Here is a 17,682-nt window from a genome sequence, read left to right as displayed (position 1 = left end):
TCTCCCCTCTGGAAACTGTCCTTCCTGCAGAGATGAAGCACTTGGGCTTATATACTAAGGGATGGGTTTATCAGGGCAGGTTCTGCCCACATAGGGGAGAGCTGTGGTTACTCAGCCAGATCAGTGCCTGGACGGTCCATCTGCCTGATCCAGGGCTAAGGTACTAGAGAGGCCACCTGATAAAGCCCCAAAGCCATATCCCCCAGTCAGCCTTGTCAGTAACAACACTTGTATTTTAATCTCTCAATGGATTTTAAGTATCGGATAGACATAGGGGTTTTGCACCTGAGACCCCTCTAACCTCTACAACACCCCCAAAAGATGTCATGGGCAACGGAAGAGTGAGCGTCTCTAAGCACCAAAAGGCTGCATGGAGAATAAAGCTGTGGGAGTGGGGACAGAGGAAAACTCGAAGTTCTAGGCGGTGGGAGGGAGGTTGTGAATTCATCAAAGGGAAAACTCACATTCCATTTTTTTTCACAACCTGGCTCTGCTGCTGCAGATTTTTACAGCATTAGCTTCTCTTCAACAGATTTTTTAAAAAAAAATTTAACCTCTTTAACCTTTTCTTAGAGATATTATTTATGTTAGGGGACTACAATTCCATGTAATCATAACTACATTCAATCCTTCTGCAAACAGGAGGCGCTCTAATATTGATTCACACACTTGCCAAGCACTGCTTGAACAATACAGTACAAAATGCTACCGCAGAGGCTATGATTACACTATTCACAATCTTTGACCTCAAGTGGTCTATAATTTTGTGAGAACAATGGACTAAATATAAGTAGTATAATAAAAGATACAAGTAATAAGCTCAAGGAGTTACTTCTCTAGGTTACCAAAGCTTTAATGCAAAAGCATCTCATGCCCAGATGGCACAGGTGCCACCCAGGATGCAGGGTGAGGGTCACCTCCGTGGCCCAGCCTGCCCCCGCTCCTGGAGAGAGAACTTCACTGGGCTGTATTTCTGATGGGAGACTTTCTCTAATTCATGAGCTGCTCTTTTTAAATGACAGTTCTCTTTTCCTGTGCTTCTTTTAATTAATAACCCTGTGGAATGTTTTTCATTAAAAATGAATTTTACCTTTACTATGAAATGTCAGACATGAATAAAATGAGCAACTTTTTCTCACAGGGAATATTATAAAAAAACAAAGATATCAGTTCACCTTTTCTTTGACAAATTTGACTAGTGGAATGAGCTTGCTGGAGCAATGTATCTCTTTCTTCCCATTCCAGTGGCCTCTCTATTATGTTCTTTCACAAGCACATAAATGGATGCAAATAATCTTTAAAAATTAAGTCCTTCAAAGATGCCTTAACAAAAATGTTAAGGGCAGATGAAATTAACATTTTTATGAAAACGAAATGTAGTTGCCTTTTACTTCCAAAAGTGCAGTTCAGATTTAGCTCCAGGTTCTAAATGAGAGTGCATGTAGCTCTTGGTTTACAAAACTACTGGGTTAATACTTAGCACAGATTGGAAAAACTCTTTTCCATTTTTCCCAATGCTTCCCCAGAGTGTCTCCCATTAAGAGAAACACATTTATTTAATAACCGTTTCTATGTCCACTGGGGCATAGTTAGGAGAGCAGTATTTCAATAGATAGCAGTGTTCAGACAGACTTGATAGATAAAATTCAGGATGAGCTTAGAACCTTTAGTTAAAGTACATGCTTTAGGTCCAGGTAAATTGACTAATGCTAATCTTCACACACACACGGCCAAACAGAGCACAGAAATGCGTTCATTAACCAGATTAGAGAAATTCAACTCATGGGTTAAAAGCGCCAAGAATTGGACCTGACATCACAACCCTAGCCTCTTCTCTTAATAATCTATCATTAGCCAAATAATTTGATCACATGTTAGGGACCATGGCTAAGATTCTGCCCCTAATTGAGGTCATGCTGAAAGTATGAAGTTTAGAAAAAGGTTTAGAAAAGAGGGAGATATTGTTTTGTGCTAACGGAAGAAAGCAGGCATTTCTTTTGGGAGAAAATCAACATTATTCTGGGCAAGCATAGAAGCATTTATTTCCACAACTCTTAGCATCTTCCATTGCTACATATGGAATTCCTCAACAGTTCATATTCTATTTGGCTTTTAAGAAGGGATTCTGCTTTCTAAGGGGATCAGACCTGGGTGCCTTGCTAACATTGCTCTTACTTTCATGTCACCAGTGACCGACAGACTTCATAGACTCAGTGGTAGACTACTGAGACTGAAGCCTGACCTTCTCTTCCCATTAGACTTTTGGGAGAGCATCCTGGGCACCCGTCTGGCACTGCCACTTACGACACGCATCCTCGTCAGCACCTTCAGCAGCAGCAGCAGCGACGCTAACCTTCACTAAGACCTCGCGTAGGATAGTCTCTGTGCACTTAACAACTCTGTGAGGTGGGTACCGGACCCTAAGCCCCGTGAGGACAGGAACCCATCTGTTTTATTCACTCCTAGATATTCTGGATTTAGAAACGTGTATGGTACTTAAGAGGCACTCCATGCATGTTTACTGATGATTATTAATCTCATTTAGCAGATGTATGAACTGAGACATAGCAGGTAAACACGTGTGATCAATACTCTTGAGCCTGAAGCTGGCTCTCTAATGCTTGCAAAGAGAGCTCTTGGAACATTCTCTAGGAAAGAGTGTACATGCTCCTTGACTGTGGGTATAAACAAAATTGCTTTTATTTCTGAACTGGGTGAAAATGTTGGTCCACTTCCTCACTGTAGTTGTTTAAAAGAGAAGCAGCCATGTGTTTGGGATATAGTTTCCTCTTTTGTCCTTCACCAAAACATCAGCTCAATTCCATGCCTACTGCTGGCAAAGAAAGAATTCAAGTACCTCCTGGAGAGTCCCAGATATTACCATTTCCCCTTACTATTTTGGGGCAGGTTTTAACCAGTTAAAATATATGTGCTCATAGTAATCCAATGACAAGTCCACAAATTTTCTCTTTAATTTCTCAAGGAATTTTTAAATTCCTCCAAAATGTAACCTTTGCAAATTCTTAAATATACATTCAAAATGATCCCAGTAGTGATCAGAACTTTTAAAAACAATAAATTGGATACTTCTTTTTCTTCTATTTTCACTCCTAGTACTTACTCCCCCATGGATATGGGGTTCTGCTGCCAGAAAGGGAATCAGCACACACTGCTTTAAATTAATGAACTCTGCAATATCACTACTCAGTCATTCAATCAACAAATGTCACTAGAGTGCTGGAGCGCAAAGAACAGTTGGATGCATGGGGTAACAGACATGTCTCTATCTTTGAGAGCTTGACAGGTCAGTGTATGAGGACAGGGCATCTATTCAATACATACAACAATACAAAGCAGCATACAGCAAATACTGACTAGATGATATGGTGGTGGTTGTACAGGAGTACAGAGAAAGGAGAGGTTGTGTGGAGCTGGGGCACACGAGGAGGTGAATGGAGAAGGTGGGACCGAAGCTGAGCCTTGAGGAGGATGCTCACGTCATAGTATAAGGGGATTGGTTGCACTTATAAAATAGCAGTTCAAGCAACACATATCTTTTTCCTTGCATTATATTTTTCCCAAGCTAACTTCCGTTTGTCTAAATCTCGATGATTTTGCTGTCCTATATTTTATTTTATTTATTTTATTTTATTTTTATTGATGTATAGTCAATTTACAATGTTGTATTAAATTTCTGGTGTACAGCATTGTAATTCTGTTTTTTATATATATATAAATTACAAGGTATTAACTATAATTCCCTGTGCTCTACAGTAGGATCTTGTTGTTTATCTATTTCATTAATAGTAGTTAATATCTACAAATCCTGAACTCCCAATTTATCCTATACTTTAAAGATGTGGCCTCAAATTTTTAGTTTCGAGAACAAAAGTCTCTTTGTAATTCAATAAAGGAATCCCTTTGCCCTTGTTCTCCACTAAAAATAGCCACATTTTTGGTGTGTGAGTTGTTATTGTTTGTCTTTATTATAACCCTGGTCATTCATTTTAGCTTGACTTTATTTTGGTGAGGTATTAACTGCATTTCTGACATTCTTTAATCAAAATTAATCAGCTGCATCTTTGACAAACTGGAATACATCTGAGTATTGAATATGCTCATTGTCTGAAATCTAGACTAGAGTAGCAGTTTTCTAAATTGGGCATATTTTTCTGAAGAGCATCTGGACAAAATGAGAAAATGCTTGAATAATTTGAAATTCTATGGCACCAATTATGAATTTATTTCTGGGATATGGATATTTGACCATGGAAAATACAGAGGTTCCTGTGCTTCCAGAAAGAGATTGATATGTTTGTTTTATAAAGTTTGCTCAAAAGCTGGGACTCCAAATCTCTTGTATCCTGCTTGGTATCGTAAAGCTGGTTTACCCTCCAAACATCAGATTACACTTTCATATCATTGCACTTGTTGCAAGTCTTTTCTGCTGACAGACTTGCCCTGGTTGATTTTTTGAATTTTTAAAGTCCATTTTCTCTCTCCCTCTACATTGTTTGAACTTCATTGCAATGGCCAACCTCCACAGAATTCCTGGTTCACTATTAAAATACCCCTATTCAAAGGAGCATGCCAAGTAGAATGGCCTAGGAATATGACCACAGAGATTTTTCAGCTTGGCAAAACTACCAAATCCAAATGCACTTTCATCGTTTTCTCAGCAGAGCAAATGTCCACATTAAGCCCTTTTTTGCAAACACTTTGGAGACGTCAACTGCATTACATTGAAGGGGCTGGGGCCCTGTCAGGCAGTTTTCTTTGCTTCCTACCCCCATCCCCACTCCCAACAGCCTACAGAAAAAGTCCTCCTAGTGTGTGATTTCAGTAACAAGCCACTTGGTGACTGCCAGGTGTGGAGATGTTGTTGTTAACAAGCCAGCCGTCAGCCTTATTTTATGGAATCATAAATCCAGCAGGCAGGATCTGGTCTCTAGTGCTCGTTTTTGGCTGGCACAACAGACCCTTCCCTGTGTAAAAAGCACACTCTACAATGGCTAAGTAGGTCATTCTACATCTTGGTTTCTGAATTTCCGAGCATTAGAGACCACTATTTTCTCACTCAAGATGGGGCACATATCTTCCTGTAATGGGAAACCAGCTTTCAAAGCACCTGCATTACACATTACCCATGCAACGTCCTAGAAGTATGATGCAGTCCACTACCATATCTAAAGCAGCTGCTAAGGCACCTGTTCAAAGAGGGAAGCAAATTCCTGGACAGGACCCAATGACCTGCATTCCCTCTCTGTGCCTGCTGCCTTTAGGGATAACTGGCTGCTTTTTACAGGCAAGATCAGCAGTTACAGTTTTTACTCTGCAGTTTCCTTTCGGAGTGTGAGTCTCCTAGGGGACAGAGCTTCTGCTGAACTTCTGCAGACGACATCACTCTATAGAGGATAAAACTGCAGATGGAGAGCAAACCCCAGTAAAATCAAATGCCAACTTTGAAAAGCGTTGGGTGAATCAAATATAACCTGATTCAGAAAGAAGAGGCAGAAAATGAATGACTTTCTCTGGGAGAAATTACTGTAGCCCCACTGCGTCATCGGAGTGTCTCTGGCTATTTAGTAGAATGACTTGATTTGATTCCTTTGGGAAAGGATTACTTGATTGGAATGTCAAGATCTATGAAATGCACCTCCCAGCTGGGGAAAAAATGGACATTCCAGGAAGGCAGATTCTATTTCGGTTATAACAGCCAATTATTAAGAATTAAATCTAACCACAGAGCAGCTGTCTATTTTCTCATTTGCCAAGTGTATATAATGCTTTAAAATGCATTTATTTTATATAAACTGATGTTTTATTACAATATTTACTTTAATTTATTGGCAATAGTCCGAATTCTCTGAATTTACTGAATTCACAATAATACTAAATTCACTATAAGCATCTTGAAACCCTTCCTCTAAATAACCAAATGCTTCTCAGAGTATGTCCTGTTATAAAGTGTTACAAAACTATGTCTCAAAATCAGCCTGGAAGACTTTTGAACACATGTCTTTTGAGCTCTATATTTTCTCAGGCACGTCAGAGGCCAGAAAAGGCTGAGTCAGTGGATTTACTCAAACCGTGAAGGGAAGGAATCCCTACGTTAACAAAGTGCATGATCAAATTTAGGTGTTGCCTTGGGGATTAGGGGGGAGGAACATCTCCCCCATCTCCCAAAAGAACTCTGGCTAAAATCTCATTAAAATACGGATCCAAATCTGATATTTTATATTCAACAACATCTACTGACTTCTTTTTCCAGAAGAGAGAAGGAAAAAGAAACATAAGAAAATAAGTTAGGATAGGAAAAATTGTATGCATTCCAAATTTAAATCAATACCGAAAGGCATTAGGGAATAAAATAATATGTACATTTCAGTCTCAATATTAATAGAAATCTTTGCTTTTTAATTCAAAAGGAATATTTTCCTTTAAATGAAGACGGCATGATTCAGTACTATACTTTCAGTGGTCCCTCATCAGACATTATGAGAATGAAGAAGAGGGAGACATATTGGAAATGAGCAGTCTGGCAACCAGTTAGAATGCTTCTAGAAAGGCACACCTGTCAGGCAGAATTCAGCTCTAAGACAAAACAAATGTTTCAAGTGATTGTTGGCTACTTTGAGAATTCCCAAGGAAAATAATTTATAAAATATCTCCCTTCTTAAATTATGTTAGTTGAATGCTCTTCTATTCACAGGCTTATTCATTTCCTTTTTGTTTATGCTAAAATACATACTTTCTTGCAATCAGAATCAACACTAGTTTTGGGAAAAGCAGTTGTTAAACAGCAGACAGTACAATCTACTGCCGAGTGTGTTGCTGAATGATTGAATCCAGTCCCCGCTCTGAAACCTGCGAAACTCTGCCCTTAAATAACTGCTTTGGAGGCACTATTGAAGAATGAGGATCTGTGAACCTATGTCCTGGTAGCTAAATGTGGAAAAGTGTCTTTTCTGTCTGGAAGCAGACCAACAGAGAGCTCTAAATAGAAGCAGCTTAAGGGCTCAAAAGACTGCATAATTAGGTCTCTGCTTTATCCAAATGCACATGACAAACTTCTGGAATCGCTCAAAGTCTGCTCTTTTTACCGCCATCAGAGAAAAGAGAGCCAGCCTGGAGCTGAGAAAGCAAAGCTGGCGCCTCAGAGCAGCTAACAGCTCTGTGGCCACCAGCAGGTCACCTCATATTCCTTAGCTTACTTCCCTAGGGTGTTGATTTGAAGCTCAAATGAGGTCATGCCGGTGGCGTGCAAAATGCGAGGCAGGGAGCTACGTCGGCTTAGAGGTGGAAGCTCTACAAACCACAACGTGCAAGCGCAGCTGCTGCCAGCAGGGCCAGCGGTTCCCAGTGCACGTGCAGTCCTGATGGCTAACTGGGGTCACGAGGGTTGTAACGACACTGCTCAGAGTCTGCGGTGTGCAGATTCTTCATAAGAAGCTGTGAGAAAAAAGCCTGCTCTTCAAAGTCATTTAGAGTGACATGAAGGTACTATCTTGGTAAACACAGCCTCTGGCATCAGGTGATCTGAATTCACTCAACAGCGATGTCAAAACTGCTGTACAATTCTGAAAGCACCAGCCTTGTGCAGAATCTGCAGACATAAATGGTTAGAAACTGCAGCTGGAAGTTAACTCTAACTGTGATTTAACACTAATTAACAACGGGCATTTTCATAACCCTATTTCATCAGGCTCTTTGCCAAACTTGTCAAGGGTACCCTTCATTTCTCTGGATGACAGTGATTATTCTGTGCTGGGCAGCGTGTCTGATTCACGTTTCATTCCTTCAGGTAAAAAGCAGACACTACAGGCACCATTCTGGTCATTGGCAATAAAGAGATCAAAGAAAATACCCACTTTACAAAGCTCATTGTTCTGCTGAAAAAACAAAAATGTAAACAGGAAACTACCGTACCACAATCAATGCTGGGAGAGAAGTAAGCAAAGATACTGTAGAATACTTCAGAGTTTTACGGAGACCATATATCTTTTGTTCCAACTGTGAACAATGTTTTTGTAATGCCTTTTTCATGGGAAAAACATCATGGATTTGTGCAATGAATGTGCTTCCATATTTTGTTCAGATGATATAGGGAGTGGGGAAGGGAGGAAAGAAGTAGTGAAGTTGGAACTCCCATTATTACATTCCTAGACCCTTTCTTCAAAGATGCTGGTAATGACTATTAAAATACATGCAGTCTGCAACACATGCACACTAAGCAAGTACTTGAGGCCTGTTTGATATCCAGTTCCAGTATGTTTTCCATCCAGGAAAGGTAACTGCTGTAGAGATGCTTCATTGCTCACAGAAAAAGACATTCTATGCCATCGGGTTCACCGTGATAAGAATGCTTTCAGAAAGAAAAACAGTTACTGATTCTGAGTCTGTGCTGATGCAAGAGTGAGTCTAAATCACTCTTTCTTACCACTGGAACATGGGTACTACCCTTATCCACAAAACTGCCAGCTGGCTGCAAATGCTCTCTACTCAAAACCAGTGCCATCTGTGGAAAAGGACTCTGGCTTTATGGGGTGGAAAAAAAATGCTACAAATACCTCTATGTTCTGTTTTGCCAGTTTGTAATTTGTATTGATCATTCTTGGAAATTTCTCTAAGTTAAACTGGGAATCCTTTCTTACATCACTACAGGAGTGCACGGACATTTTTGCAAGTATTGATTATTATGCACTGCCCAGAAATTACAGAGATCAACACTGAAGGCTGACAATGCTGCATGCTCCCAGTAACATGGACCTATTTCACTGCAAGCTTTGATTGTAGAATATTTCTAAAAATTACTCCTTTACATTAAATTAAAAAAAAAAACACGATGTTGTTACGAACTGCATATTTGTGTCCTACCTCTCCCCTCTCCCACCCGAAATTCACATCCTGAAACCCTACCCCCTGATGTGGCTGTGTTTAAAGGCGAGGCCCCTAAAGAAGCGATTGTGGTTAAATGGAGGCATAAGCGTGGGCCCTGGGTCCAGAAGAATCCTTATAAAAAGAGACACCAGAGAGGTGACCCTCTCTTTCAACACAAGTGAGCACAGAGAAAAGGCCGTGTGAACGCACAGCAAGAAGGCACACCTGCAGCCCAAGGAGAGAACTGTCACCAGACACCAACCCTGCAGCACTGGGTCTTGGACTTCGAGCCTCCAGGCTGTGAGAAGATACATTTCTGCTTAACCACCCAGTCTGACTCATACTGTTATGGCTATCTGAGCACACTAACACAATTCATAATTAAATGAATATCATTAGGGTGTCCCAGGGTAGCCTGTGTCTTAAATTAAGGGGTATAGAAATGTATGGTACAAAGGGGTATAAATGAGGAGCAAGACGGGTCTCTGAGGCAACAACAGAGGCATTTCTTTGAGATCACAACTTAGGGGCAAGCATCAGTTTGACATCATTTGGGATCAATGTCCACTGGGCTCCACTCCATGAATAAGTTTCCAAGGGTCCTCTCTCTAATTTCTCCAGCAACAAGTTGAGACAACGCTTGCAAAATGTTGCCACCAGGGATGCTCATCAGGGACTCAGCACCCAGGGGTTTTATTAGAACTTAGTCACATAGGTATCCTCTGTCTGGCACCTGCCAAAATTCCAGACTCCTTGAAGGAGAGTAAATGTTTAGCATAAGCCACTTTGTTTGAATAAATAGTAGGAAAGCAGGCATAGTGAGCCACTCTTATCAGAGTGGTGGGAACCCTCTTGAAATTCAAGTTCTCAGAGGCCAGCCAAGGGCCTACTTTAAAAGCAGGTCTTTCAAAGTCCAGCAGTCATGCCTGCTATGTTAACCCACACAAATGGTAAACATCATTACATAGCTACATATCCAGATGAGCAGAAGCACGATTACTTTAATAAAAGTCTGATTAGAATTCTTTAAAATTTAGGTATAACCTGTGCTGGGTGTGCTGAGTGCCTTCTTAGACCTTCTTAGACCTGTCCCTGAGGGCTGGCCTTCAAGTCATTCCAGGAAAGAGTATCTTAAATTGGTAAAGTAAAGAAATCCATAAATAAAATCAGCATGTGAGAAAAACTTCCTCTGTTATTTTCCCATGCCTTTTCTGAATATGTTTAAAATTATTAGGAAGTATGGAATTGTTTTCTTATTATTGAAAAATATTCCCCGACCAGTCCTTTGGCTCAACTTCATTCAGTTTCTGACTCTCATCTGAGGGATCATACTCTCCAGCACTCTGGTAAAGTCTGCAGAACAGACCTCCTTCCAAAAGAGCTGCTCAAACGCACAAAATAAAATACACAGTACTGCAAAGGACACATTTGGTACTGGAATTCAGTTATCAAAATGTTAAAACTAATTCACAAGATAGTGATCTATGTGCTTTTTTATTAACACAGTAGTATTATCTTAGCAACAGGTCTAATAACTGTCATCATTATTAAGGACTGATGAGTGCAAACATTTCGGGGTATCTTCAACAAAAACAGTATGATATGCAAATATCTATCATTTCTCTTGGTACCTCTAATAATATTGCAGTTTTTTGTCAACCTTCATAATTGCAAGAAAACCTAAATTTCACTTTGGAATTAAAGAAAATAACAATGTAATGATTTTTTTCATCCAAATTTATAGGATCCAGGTAAAAACTTTAAGCTTCTGGTATCATGAGATCAGGGATTCACTGACTCATTCCATTCAGTTCACAAACTGTCAACCAAGAACAAGTAGATTTGTTTTGTTTCACTGTAGTGTTTTTTTTTAAAAAAGTAATTAGTTACCAAACTAATGTGATTTCACATAAAAATTCATACTTCTGGCTTTTTGGGAAAAACATATATGCAGTCAGCCCAAGCAACACCGGGATGGCATCCAAGGCAATGTTCAATCAGGCTGAGTAGCAGCTGCCCATTTACATATGGTGTGAGCTCTCCGGTCTTCACAGCCACATAAGGCTTGCCTCGCTCATGTGTTACCTACCTGGCTCCTGCAGCCACCTCTTTTTTCGTTTTGTTTTCATTGGGATTTTGTTTTTGTGTGTAGTCACATCTCATAGATGGCATTTTCCATCTCATGAGAACCCTCTGGCTGGCTGGCAATTAGGAGAAATTTGTTTTCTAATAAAGGGAGAGAATTCTCTCTGCATAGCCACTGTCATCCCCATCAAATCTCCAGTCGTCTCCTCTCAGCTACTGACACACTAAGGCCCATTAGAAGCTGCCTGTTTTGTAAATAAAGTTTTATTGAAACACAACTATGCTTATTTATTTATATACAATCTTTAGCTGCTACTATGACTGAACTGTGTCCCTCCCAAATTAATATAAATATATGTAATATAAATACATATATACATGTATTATATCCCAATATGATGCTATTTGAAGAAAGGGTTTGGGGAGATAATTAGGATTAGATGAGGTCATGAGAGTCCTCACAATAAAATTAGTGTCTCTGTAAGAAGAGGCACTGGAGAGATCGCTTCCTCTCTCTCTCTCCCACCATGTGAGGGCACAGAGAGAAGACAGACGTCTCCAAACCAGAAAGAAAAGAGCCCTTTTTGGGGAACCAAAGTGGCCAACACCTTGATCTTGGACTTCTTAACCAACCTCCAGAAGTGGCAGAAATGAATTCCTGTTGTTTAAGCCACCCACTGCATGTCTTTTATAATGGCAGCCCAAGTTAAGACAGCTAATATCACACTTCAATGGCAGAGTCAAGGAGTTGAGACAGAAACTGTATGGCTCTCAAATTCTAAAATAACTACTATCTGGTCTTTGCCAGAAAAAGTTTGCCAACCCCTGCTCTAACTGTTGGATGAAATTACCAGTTACAGGTCTAGAAGTTTTATATAGAGGGACTTAAGGATGGTTAGTGGGAGCTGTATTTATACAACATTTATAAATTTATACTTATATAATTTATATATATTATTTTAATGGAGATGGAGGCAGACAGCTAAAGCACTATCTCACTCCTTCCTACTGTAGCCAGAGAACTACACACTCTACAAAACTCTCCACTGAGCCACAGCATGTGCTCATGTGGCCAGAGCTGTCATCTATGATGGCTGAAAACCTGGGTTCCAAATCTGCTCCCCCAACGTAGTAGAAGCATGCCCTTAATTAATGGTTATGATAACTAGGAGAAATCAATGACTAAGGACATAGTCTTGATTCTACGATTCACAACCAAGGTTCATTACAAGAATGCTTAAAATAGTAGCAATAAGAACAAAGTATTTTTTGTTAATAGCTCAATGGGGGAATGAAGTTAAAGTAACTAACTGAATGGAGAAACTCTATATATTGCTGAGAGTGGGTCTGTAAGTTATTGTTGTGGGGGAAAAATGTCCGCTATTTTGACAAACCGAAGCAACATGGTCTAAAGAATATGGGTTTTCGAATTAGACAGAGATGCATTCAAATCCAGGCTCCAGCACATAATTTATTTGGCAACTTGCTGTCTAACTCTCAGAACCTCAACCTCCTCATGGATGAAATGGAGATTATACTGCCTCATTTGTGGGTTGTTGATATTTAATAAGATTAATTATTATATGTAAAAGATGTTGAAGTGCATGCCTGTAAAATAGGCTTTCAAAATGGTAGTTATTCTCATGAATCATTGCAGGATATTTGCTCACAGTTTCTCTTTTTTATAAGAATACTTTTTTTCTGAGAACAAAGTGACTAATTAACAATACCCCTGAACCCACATTCAAGTTATGGAGACCATCCAGCAATTGCAGAAGGGCTGGAAATATTTTTTAAAGGACAAAAATAAAAAATTAATAAAATAAAAACCTGACACACGTTATAGCAAGGAACAAGTTATAAAGGGAAGAGCCCATTTGATACAACTTGCACACAGGCACGAGCAGAGGCAGGCAAACCATCCCAGGGTCCCATTAAAAAAACTCGCAGACATAATGAACAATCTAATGGTTAGTGGGGAAAGGGGGTGGAAGGGATAAATTCGGGAGTTTGAGACTTACAAATCTTATATATAAAAATAGATTTTTAAAATGTTTCTTCTGTATGGCACAGGGAACTATGTTCAATATCTTGAAATAACCTTTAATGAAAAAGAACATGTATGTATGTATATGCATGACTGGGACATTGTGCTGTACACCAGAGACTGACACATTGTAAACAACTGAACTTCAATTTTAAAAAAAGCAGCACATGTTTTCTGTCTCTAACTTCCACACCTGTTAGAGATAAGTAGGCTGGTATGTGCACTCAGTTCTCATAACCAATGTGTGCATGTGTGTGCGCATGCACACACACGTGTGTGACGTGCATGTGCTCAGATGTGTTAAAGACAAAAGAGATGATAGAGCTTTGTGATGAGCTCATTTTGAAGAACTAAAATTTATTTTCTACTGGTGAGTTGTCTTAATTATCCCTCTTTGAGACTTTGCACTGCAAATACCTCAATTGGTTATTTAATATTAATCCTTCTGGGTCTGAGTTTCCTTATGTGTTTTGAAAGGAAAATAACTGCCCTTTTCACAGGAATATTATAAACATCAGATGAGATCGTGTGTAAACAACATGCTTTGAGGAGGACAGTGACAAATAATATCTGTTCTGAGGACTATGCAGACAGATTTAGGTTTTGGTAAACTCGCAGTACGTGGGAAGCTCCTAAAACTGGCAAAATATATATTGGAAAGACTTAATAAGATGTGAGTTTCAAATATCCACCAGGCAGCCTTGTAGAAGAGGCATTTGTCACTGGAGAAGGTAAACAGACCTAAGGAGATTTATTTCCATGCAGTATTTGATGGGACTCCGAGCTCCCTAATGAATGAGCATGTGCCCTGTTGAGTTCATATTTGGCACCCGCCTTCCACATTGATCACTAACTTGACTTTCAATGTCTTGTTCAAACAGATGTTTCACATATTTGTATTTCATATAATGTTCACACTTGGCTGTCAGCTCCTGGAGCATCAGAACTGTGTATTTAGTCTTTGGCTCGCTATAGCTCTTTACATTTTGCCTTGCAGCTTGGTCATGGATGCTCAACAACTATTTGTTAACAAAATATAAACTGAAACTTCTATTCAACTATAAATCAAGTGTTGTGACACTGGTACGCATATGACTCCTGCAGTTTTATCCTCTGTTAGAACCCCGAGCAGAGAAATTACAATGACTTGCTTATGGTCATTTCTGTGTTGCTGCGGTAAAGATGTTAATTTGTCTCTTGGATTGCTTTTTTTTCTCCATGATAACTACCAGGAAGGTTCTATTTAAGGGGTTAATGGAAGGGAAGGCTTGTTATTTCAAAATACTTCATCATAGACAGGCAATCATCTTAGATGAAATTCCTTAAGTGCAGTTATCCAAACATCTATTTCATTCTTGGCAATGAAAGGGCCCTAGCCAATGTCCAACGACCTATAAATCAGAGCTAGGAGAATTCTTCATGCAAATTAAATTTGTGTCACACTCATCAATAAAAACGAAAGCAGCAATGAAGATTAAATTTGCAGCAGCTGTGCAAACTAAAGGATTCCTATATCTGTTTGTAGGATATGTCAGTATGGCTAATTATTTTTTGAGAGAGTGTGCTTTGGAAAAATTAATGGCGAATGAGCTTTATGAATTGGTTATTAAATGAGAGGGGGGTTTAAGGAGAGTCAGGAATATAAACCAAGCCACCAGTTTGATTAACCTCACCAGCTTTAAAAAATCTACATAATAAAGTAAGAGACACCAATATTAATTTTATGGCAGTATTACAAACCCCAAGAATTAACTAATTATATCATAGTAGAGTTTGTTTCTCAAGTCTGGTTTTCATTCTGCACTTAAATGATAAAGATTTAAATGTTTACCCACGTACTCAGGGTTTTTCCCCCCTTTAAAATGTGAACAAAATATTTTAAAAAAAAGGAAAGAAAATCTGTCACTTTACATTGATGGGACTGTTCTACCACAAAGTGAAATCACTTTACCAAGACTCAACTAATAGAGTGTGAAGCATTAACCCTCCAGATGCTAATAAAGGGAGTGGATCCAGACAACATACCCGTTTCCTTAGATTGCAGGTAAGAGTGAGATTCCTTGAGAATGAGTTTGCAAAAGCTGTGTAGAAGTCCAGGACTTTGAGCAAGGCTTCTCGCTTGATGATGTGGAGGTCACAGTATGTCAGTGCACGGACATTGGCACACGCGTGAGCAAGGGTGGTTTCCTTCCAGAAGATGTCTCCAAATACATCCCCTTTCCCTGGAAAATAGCATAAGATACATATTCAAGTATCTACACTAGCTTTTATCCTAATCACTGTTTTTCATTCAGTTTCACATATGGTGTTGATCTTGTAGCATAACTTAGAGTCTGAGTATATAAATCCATCTATATACATATAACAATGGACAACACTTTCATATAATACGTAAAGTAATGTCATCCTGAATTTAGCACTTGACAGAAATCTGGAGTGGCATAAAAAAATGGAATCCAACAGAGAAGCCAAAAACTTCATTTTAACAAATAGTTTCTGACTAGAAGGAGCAAAGGTGATGTCTTAGTTTCACCCTTTCTTCTGTTCTCTTCTGGTAGGAATGATAGTAAAATGCAATATACAAGGATCTACTGTAACAGCCTTTATAAACCTGGAATCAATTCAACATATATTAAACATACATTATTCAGCAACTAAGTCTTGTGCTCCAGCAAACTGAAACTCACCATAATTTATTCCCTAAGGATACCCTTTCCTCTCCACTGAGCCAAAGCTTTATGCAGGGCCTCAGAGCCCAGCACGAGCCCCAGCCTGCAATCAGAGGCCAAAGGAGCTAAAATAGGTAAATCCTGGAGCCCCAGATTAGCTCTGCCATCGACAGCTCCATAAAGAGTGAGCCACTGTAGTCAAATGTGGATGCCTTTTTAAAATTCTAGAATTCTAAAACACAGAAGTCAACCATTCACTTCAGAGCAACATCCACTGGCAACCTGAAATCAACAGTTCACCATTCTGAATGAAGAGTACTTAGTGGCCCAAACAAAGAGAAGTGAGGGAGTTTCAGAGATTAAGTGATGAAAGGCTTTTCTGCAGAGGCAGTTCTATGAGTGCCCCTGGCTTCTGAAGGGTCATCTACTGCGTCCTTTGTTCTGTGGGAAAAGGGGAAGTGTTAAAAACAGGGTGCATACCCAGGTGGAGAGGATCTTCCTAGAGCAACTCTACCAAAGACTTACTCCTTCTGCACTCTAACCACAGAGGGGAGCAAATATCTGCTCTCTCCATGAAGATTAAAGTCAGAACTGACTGAAAAAAAGGAAGAAGGTGACTTATAACACTTCAGGCCAGTCAGACAAGCAGAGAGAAAAGATAGCATGCAATCAGAGAAATGAGAAAGAGGGAGAGAGGGCGAGGGGGAGAGAGAGAGAGAGACAGAGAGAGAGGTGAAGGCTGAGTGAGTGAGATGACAGACTCTTTGCCCACCCCAGGCAGGCAGTTTGGAAGTCCTTAGAGAAGCACGAGGCACTTTGGGATGGGAAGAGATACTGTGCTGTTGAGAAGGTGGTTAAAACCACCATGCGATCAAATGATCAGCATAAAATAACCATAATGGATATTTAATAAATCTTGAGCAGTGTCATTTGTTTCTGGACCCTCCAAAAATTTCTTTTAGTTAGTGATACTGATGAACAACTTAATTGTCTAATGGCCATATATTTGTCCAAGAAAGGATAACTAGGGACCTGAGAGCAAAATAAGGCATCTGGGGTTACACACCATCACGAGTAACTTAAGTTACATCATGAGTGACTTTAATTACAGAAATTTAAAAAATACACTCTGCCTCCACTTACACATGTAAGTTTCAGAAATCTGTAAGTGGCATTCTCTTTAAACTAGTAATTCCAATTACAGTTATTTATTCTAATTGCATTATCAGAAGTACCAAATTTACTTATAAAAATGTTCACTGAAGGGATAGTTAGAATAAACAAAAAAGGTAGAAACAAGATAAACATGAATGAATAAATAAATAAATTAAGGAATATTATGCAGCCACTAAATATCACAAAATTTTAGAAAAGTGACACAGAAACGTTCACATTACGTAAAATAATAAAAGCAGGATATCAAATCACACATACAGCACGATCCCATTTTAGGAACCCTCTCGTCCCAAGAAACATACACACGTGTACACAAAGCAAGCGCATTAAACAGTAGGTCTTCTCTCATTAGGGGCTAATGGATGGGCTTTATTTTGCCTTATGATTTACATGCATTAATTTTTAAACAGACAAGATCGACAGCTGTTATATTATCATAGTCCCTGGTGCCATGGACACAACAGGGCTTTTAAAGGACTGCTTTGATCCCTTCTCGTTCCTTTTCCTCCATGGTAATTGTTACTCTTCCTGTACTGGAATTTTCCTTGAAGAAATAGAAAAAGGATTACATTTCTTCCTGATTCATTTCTGTAACATTTTCTCAAGTTATTATTTATAATACCACCTCTGACTCATTTATAAGTGTCCACTACTTTTCAACTATTTGATTTTCCTGTATAGTATCTACAATAATCAAGGCCTCTCATTCAGTGATTTAACTTCCGGGAATAAATCAAAAGATTTAGAACCAACATATGTAATATTCATTGGAGTGCTATTAATCATGACTTCAGATTGGTAAAAATAAATAAAATACCCAATGAT

The 17,682-nt window shown here is 39.2% G+C and overlaps 1 protein-coding gene across 1 annotated transcript in view; it reads right to left on the bottom strand.

Annotated features, from left to right (window-relative positions):
* Positions 1 to 17,682, bottom strand: part of KCNH5 (potassium voltage-gated channel subfamily H member 5) — a 275,077-nt gene that overhangs the window by 38,266 nt on the left and 219,129 nt on the right. The window contains exon 10 of the mRNA XM_010962243.3: positions 15,038 to 15,234. Coding sequence (XP_010960545.1) covers positions 15,038 to 15,234 — 197 coding nt within the window. The remainder of the gene's footprint in view (positions 1 to 15,037; positions 15,235 to 17,682) is intronic.

This window comes from Camelus bactrianus, chromosome 6, assembly GCF_048773025.1.
Source record: "Camelus bactrianus isolate YW-2024 breed Bactrian camel chromosome 6, ASM4877302v1, whole genome shotgun sequence".
Taxonomy (NCBI): domain Eukaryota; kingdom Metazoa; phylum Chordata; class Mammalia; order Artiodactyla; family Camelidae; genus Camelus; species Camelus bactrianus.
The sequence above is the reverse complement of the archived record's forward strand: the minus strand, read 5'-3'. Positions and strand labels throughout refer to the sequence as shown.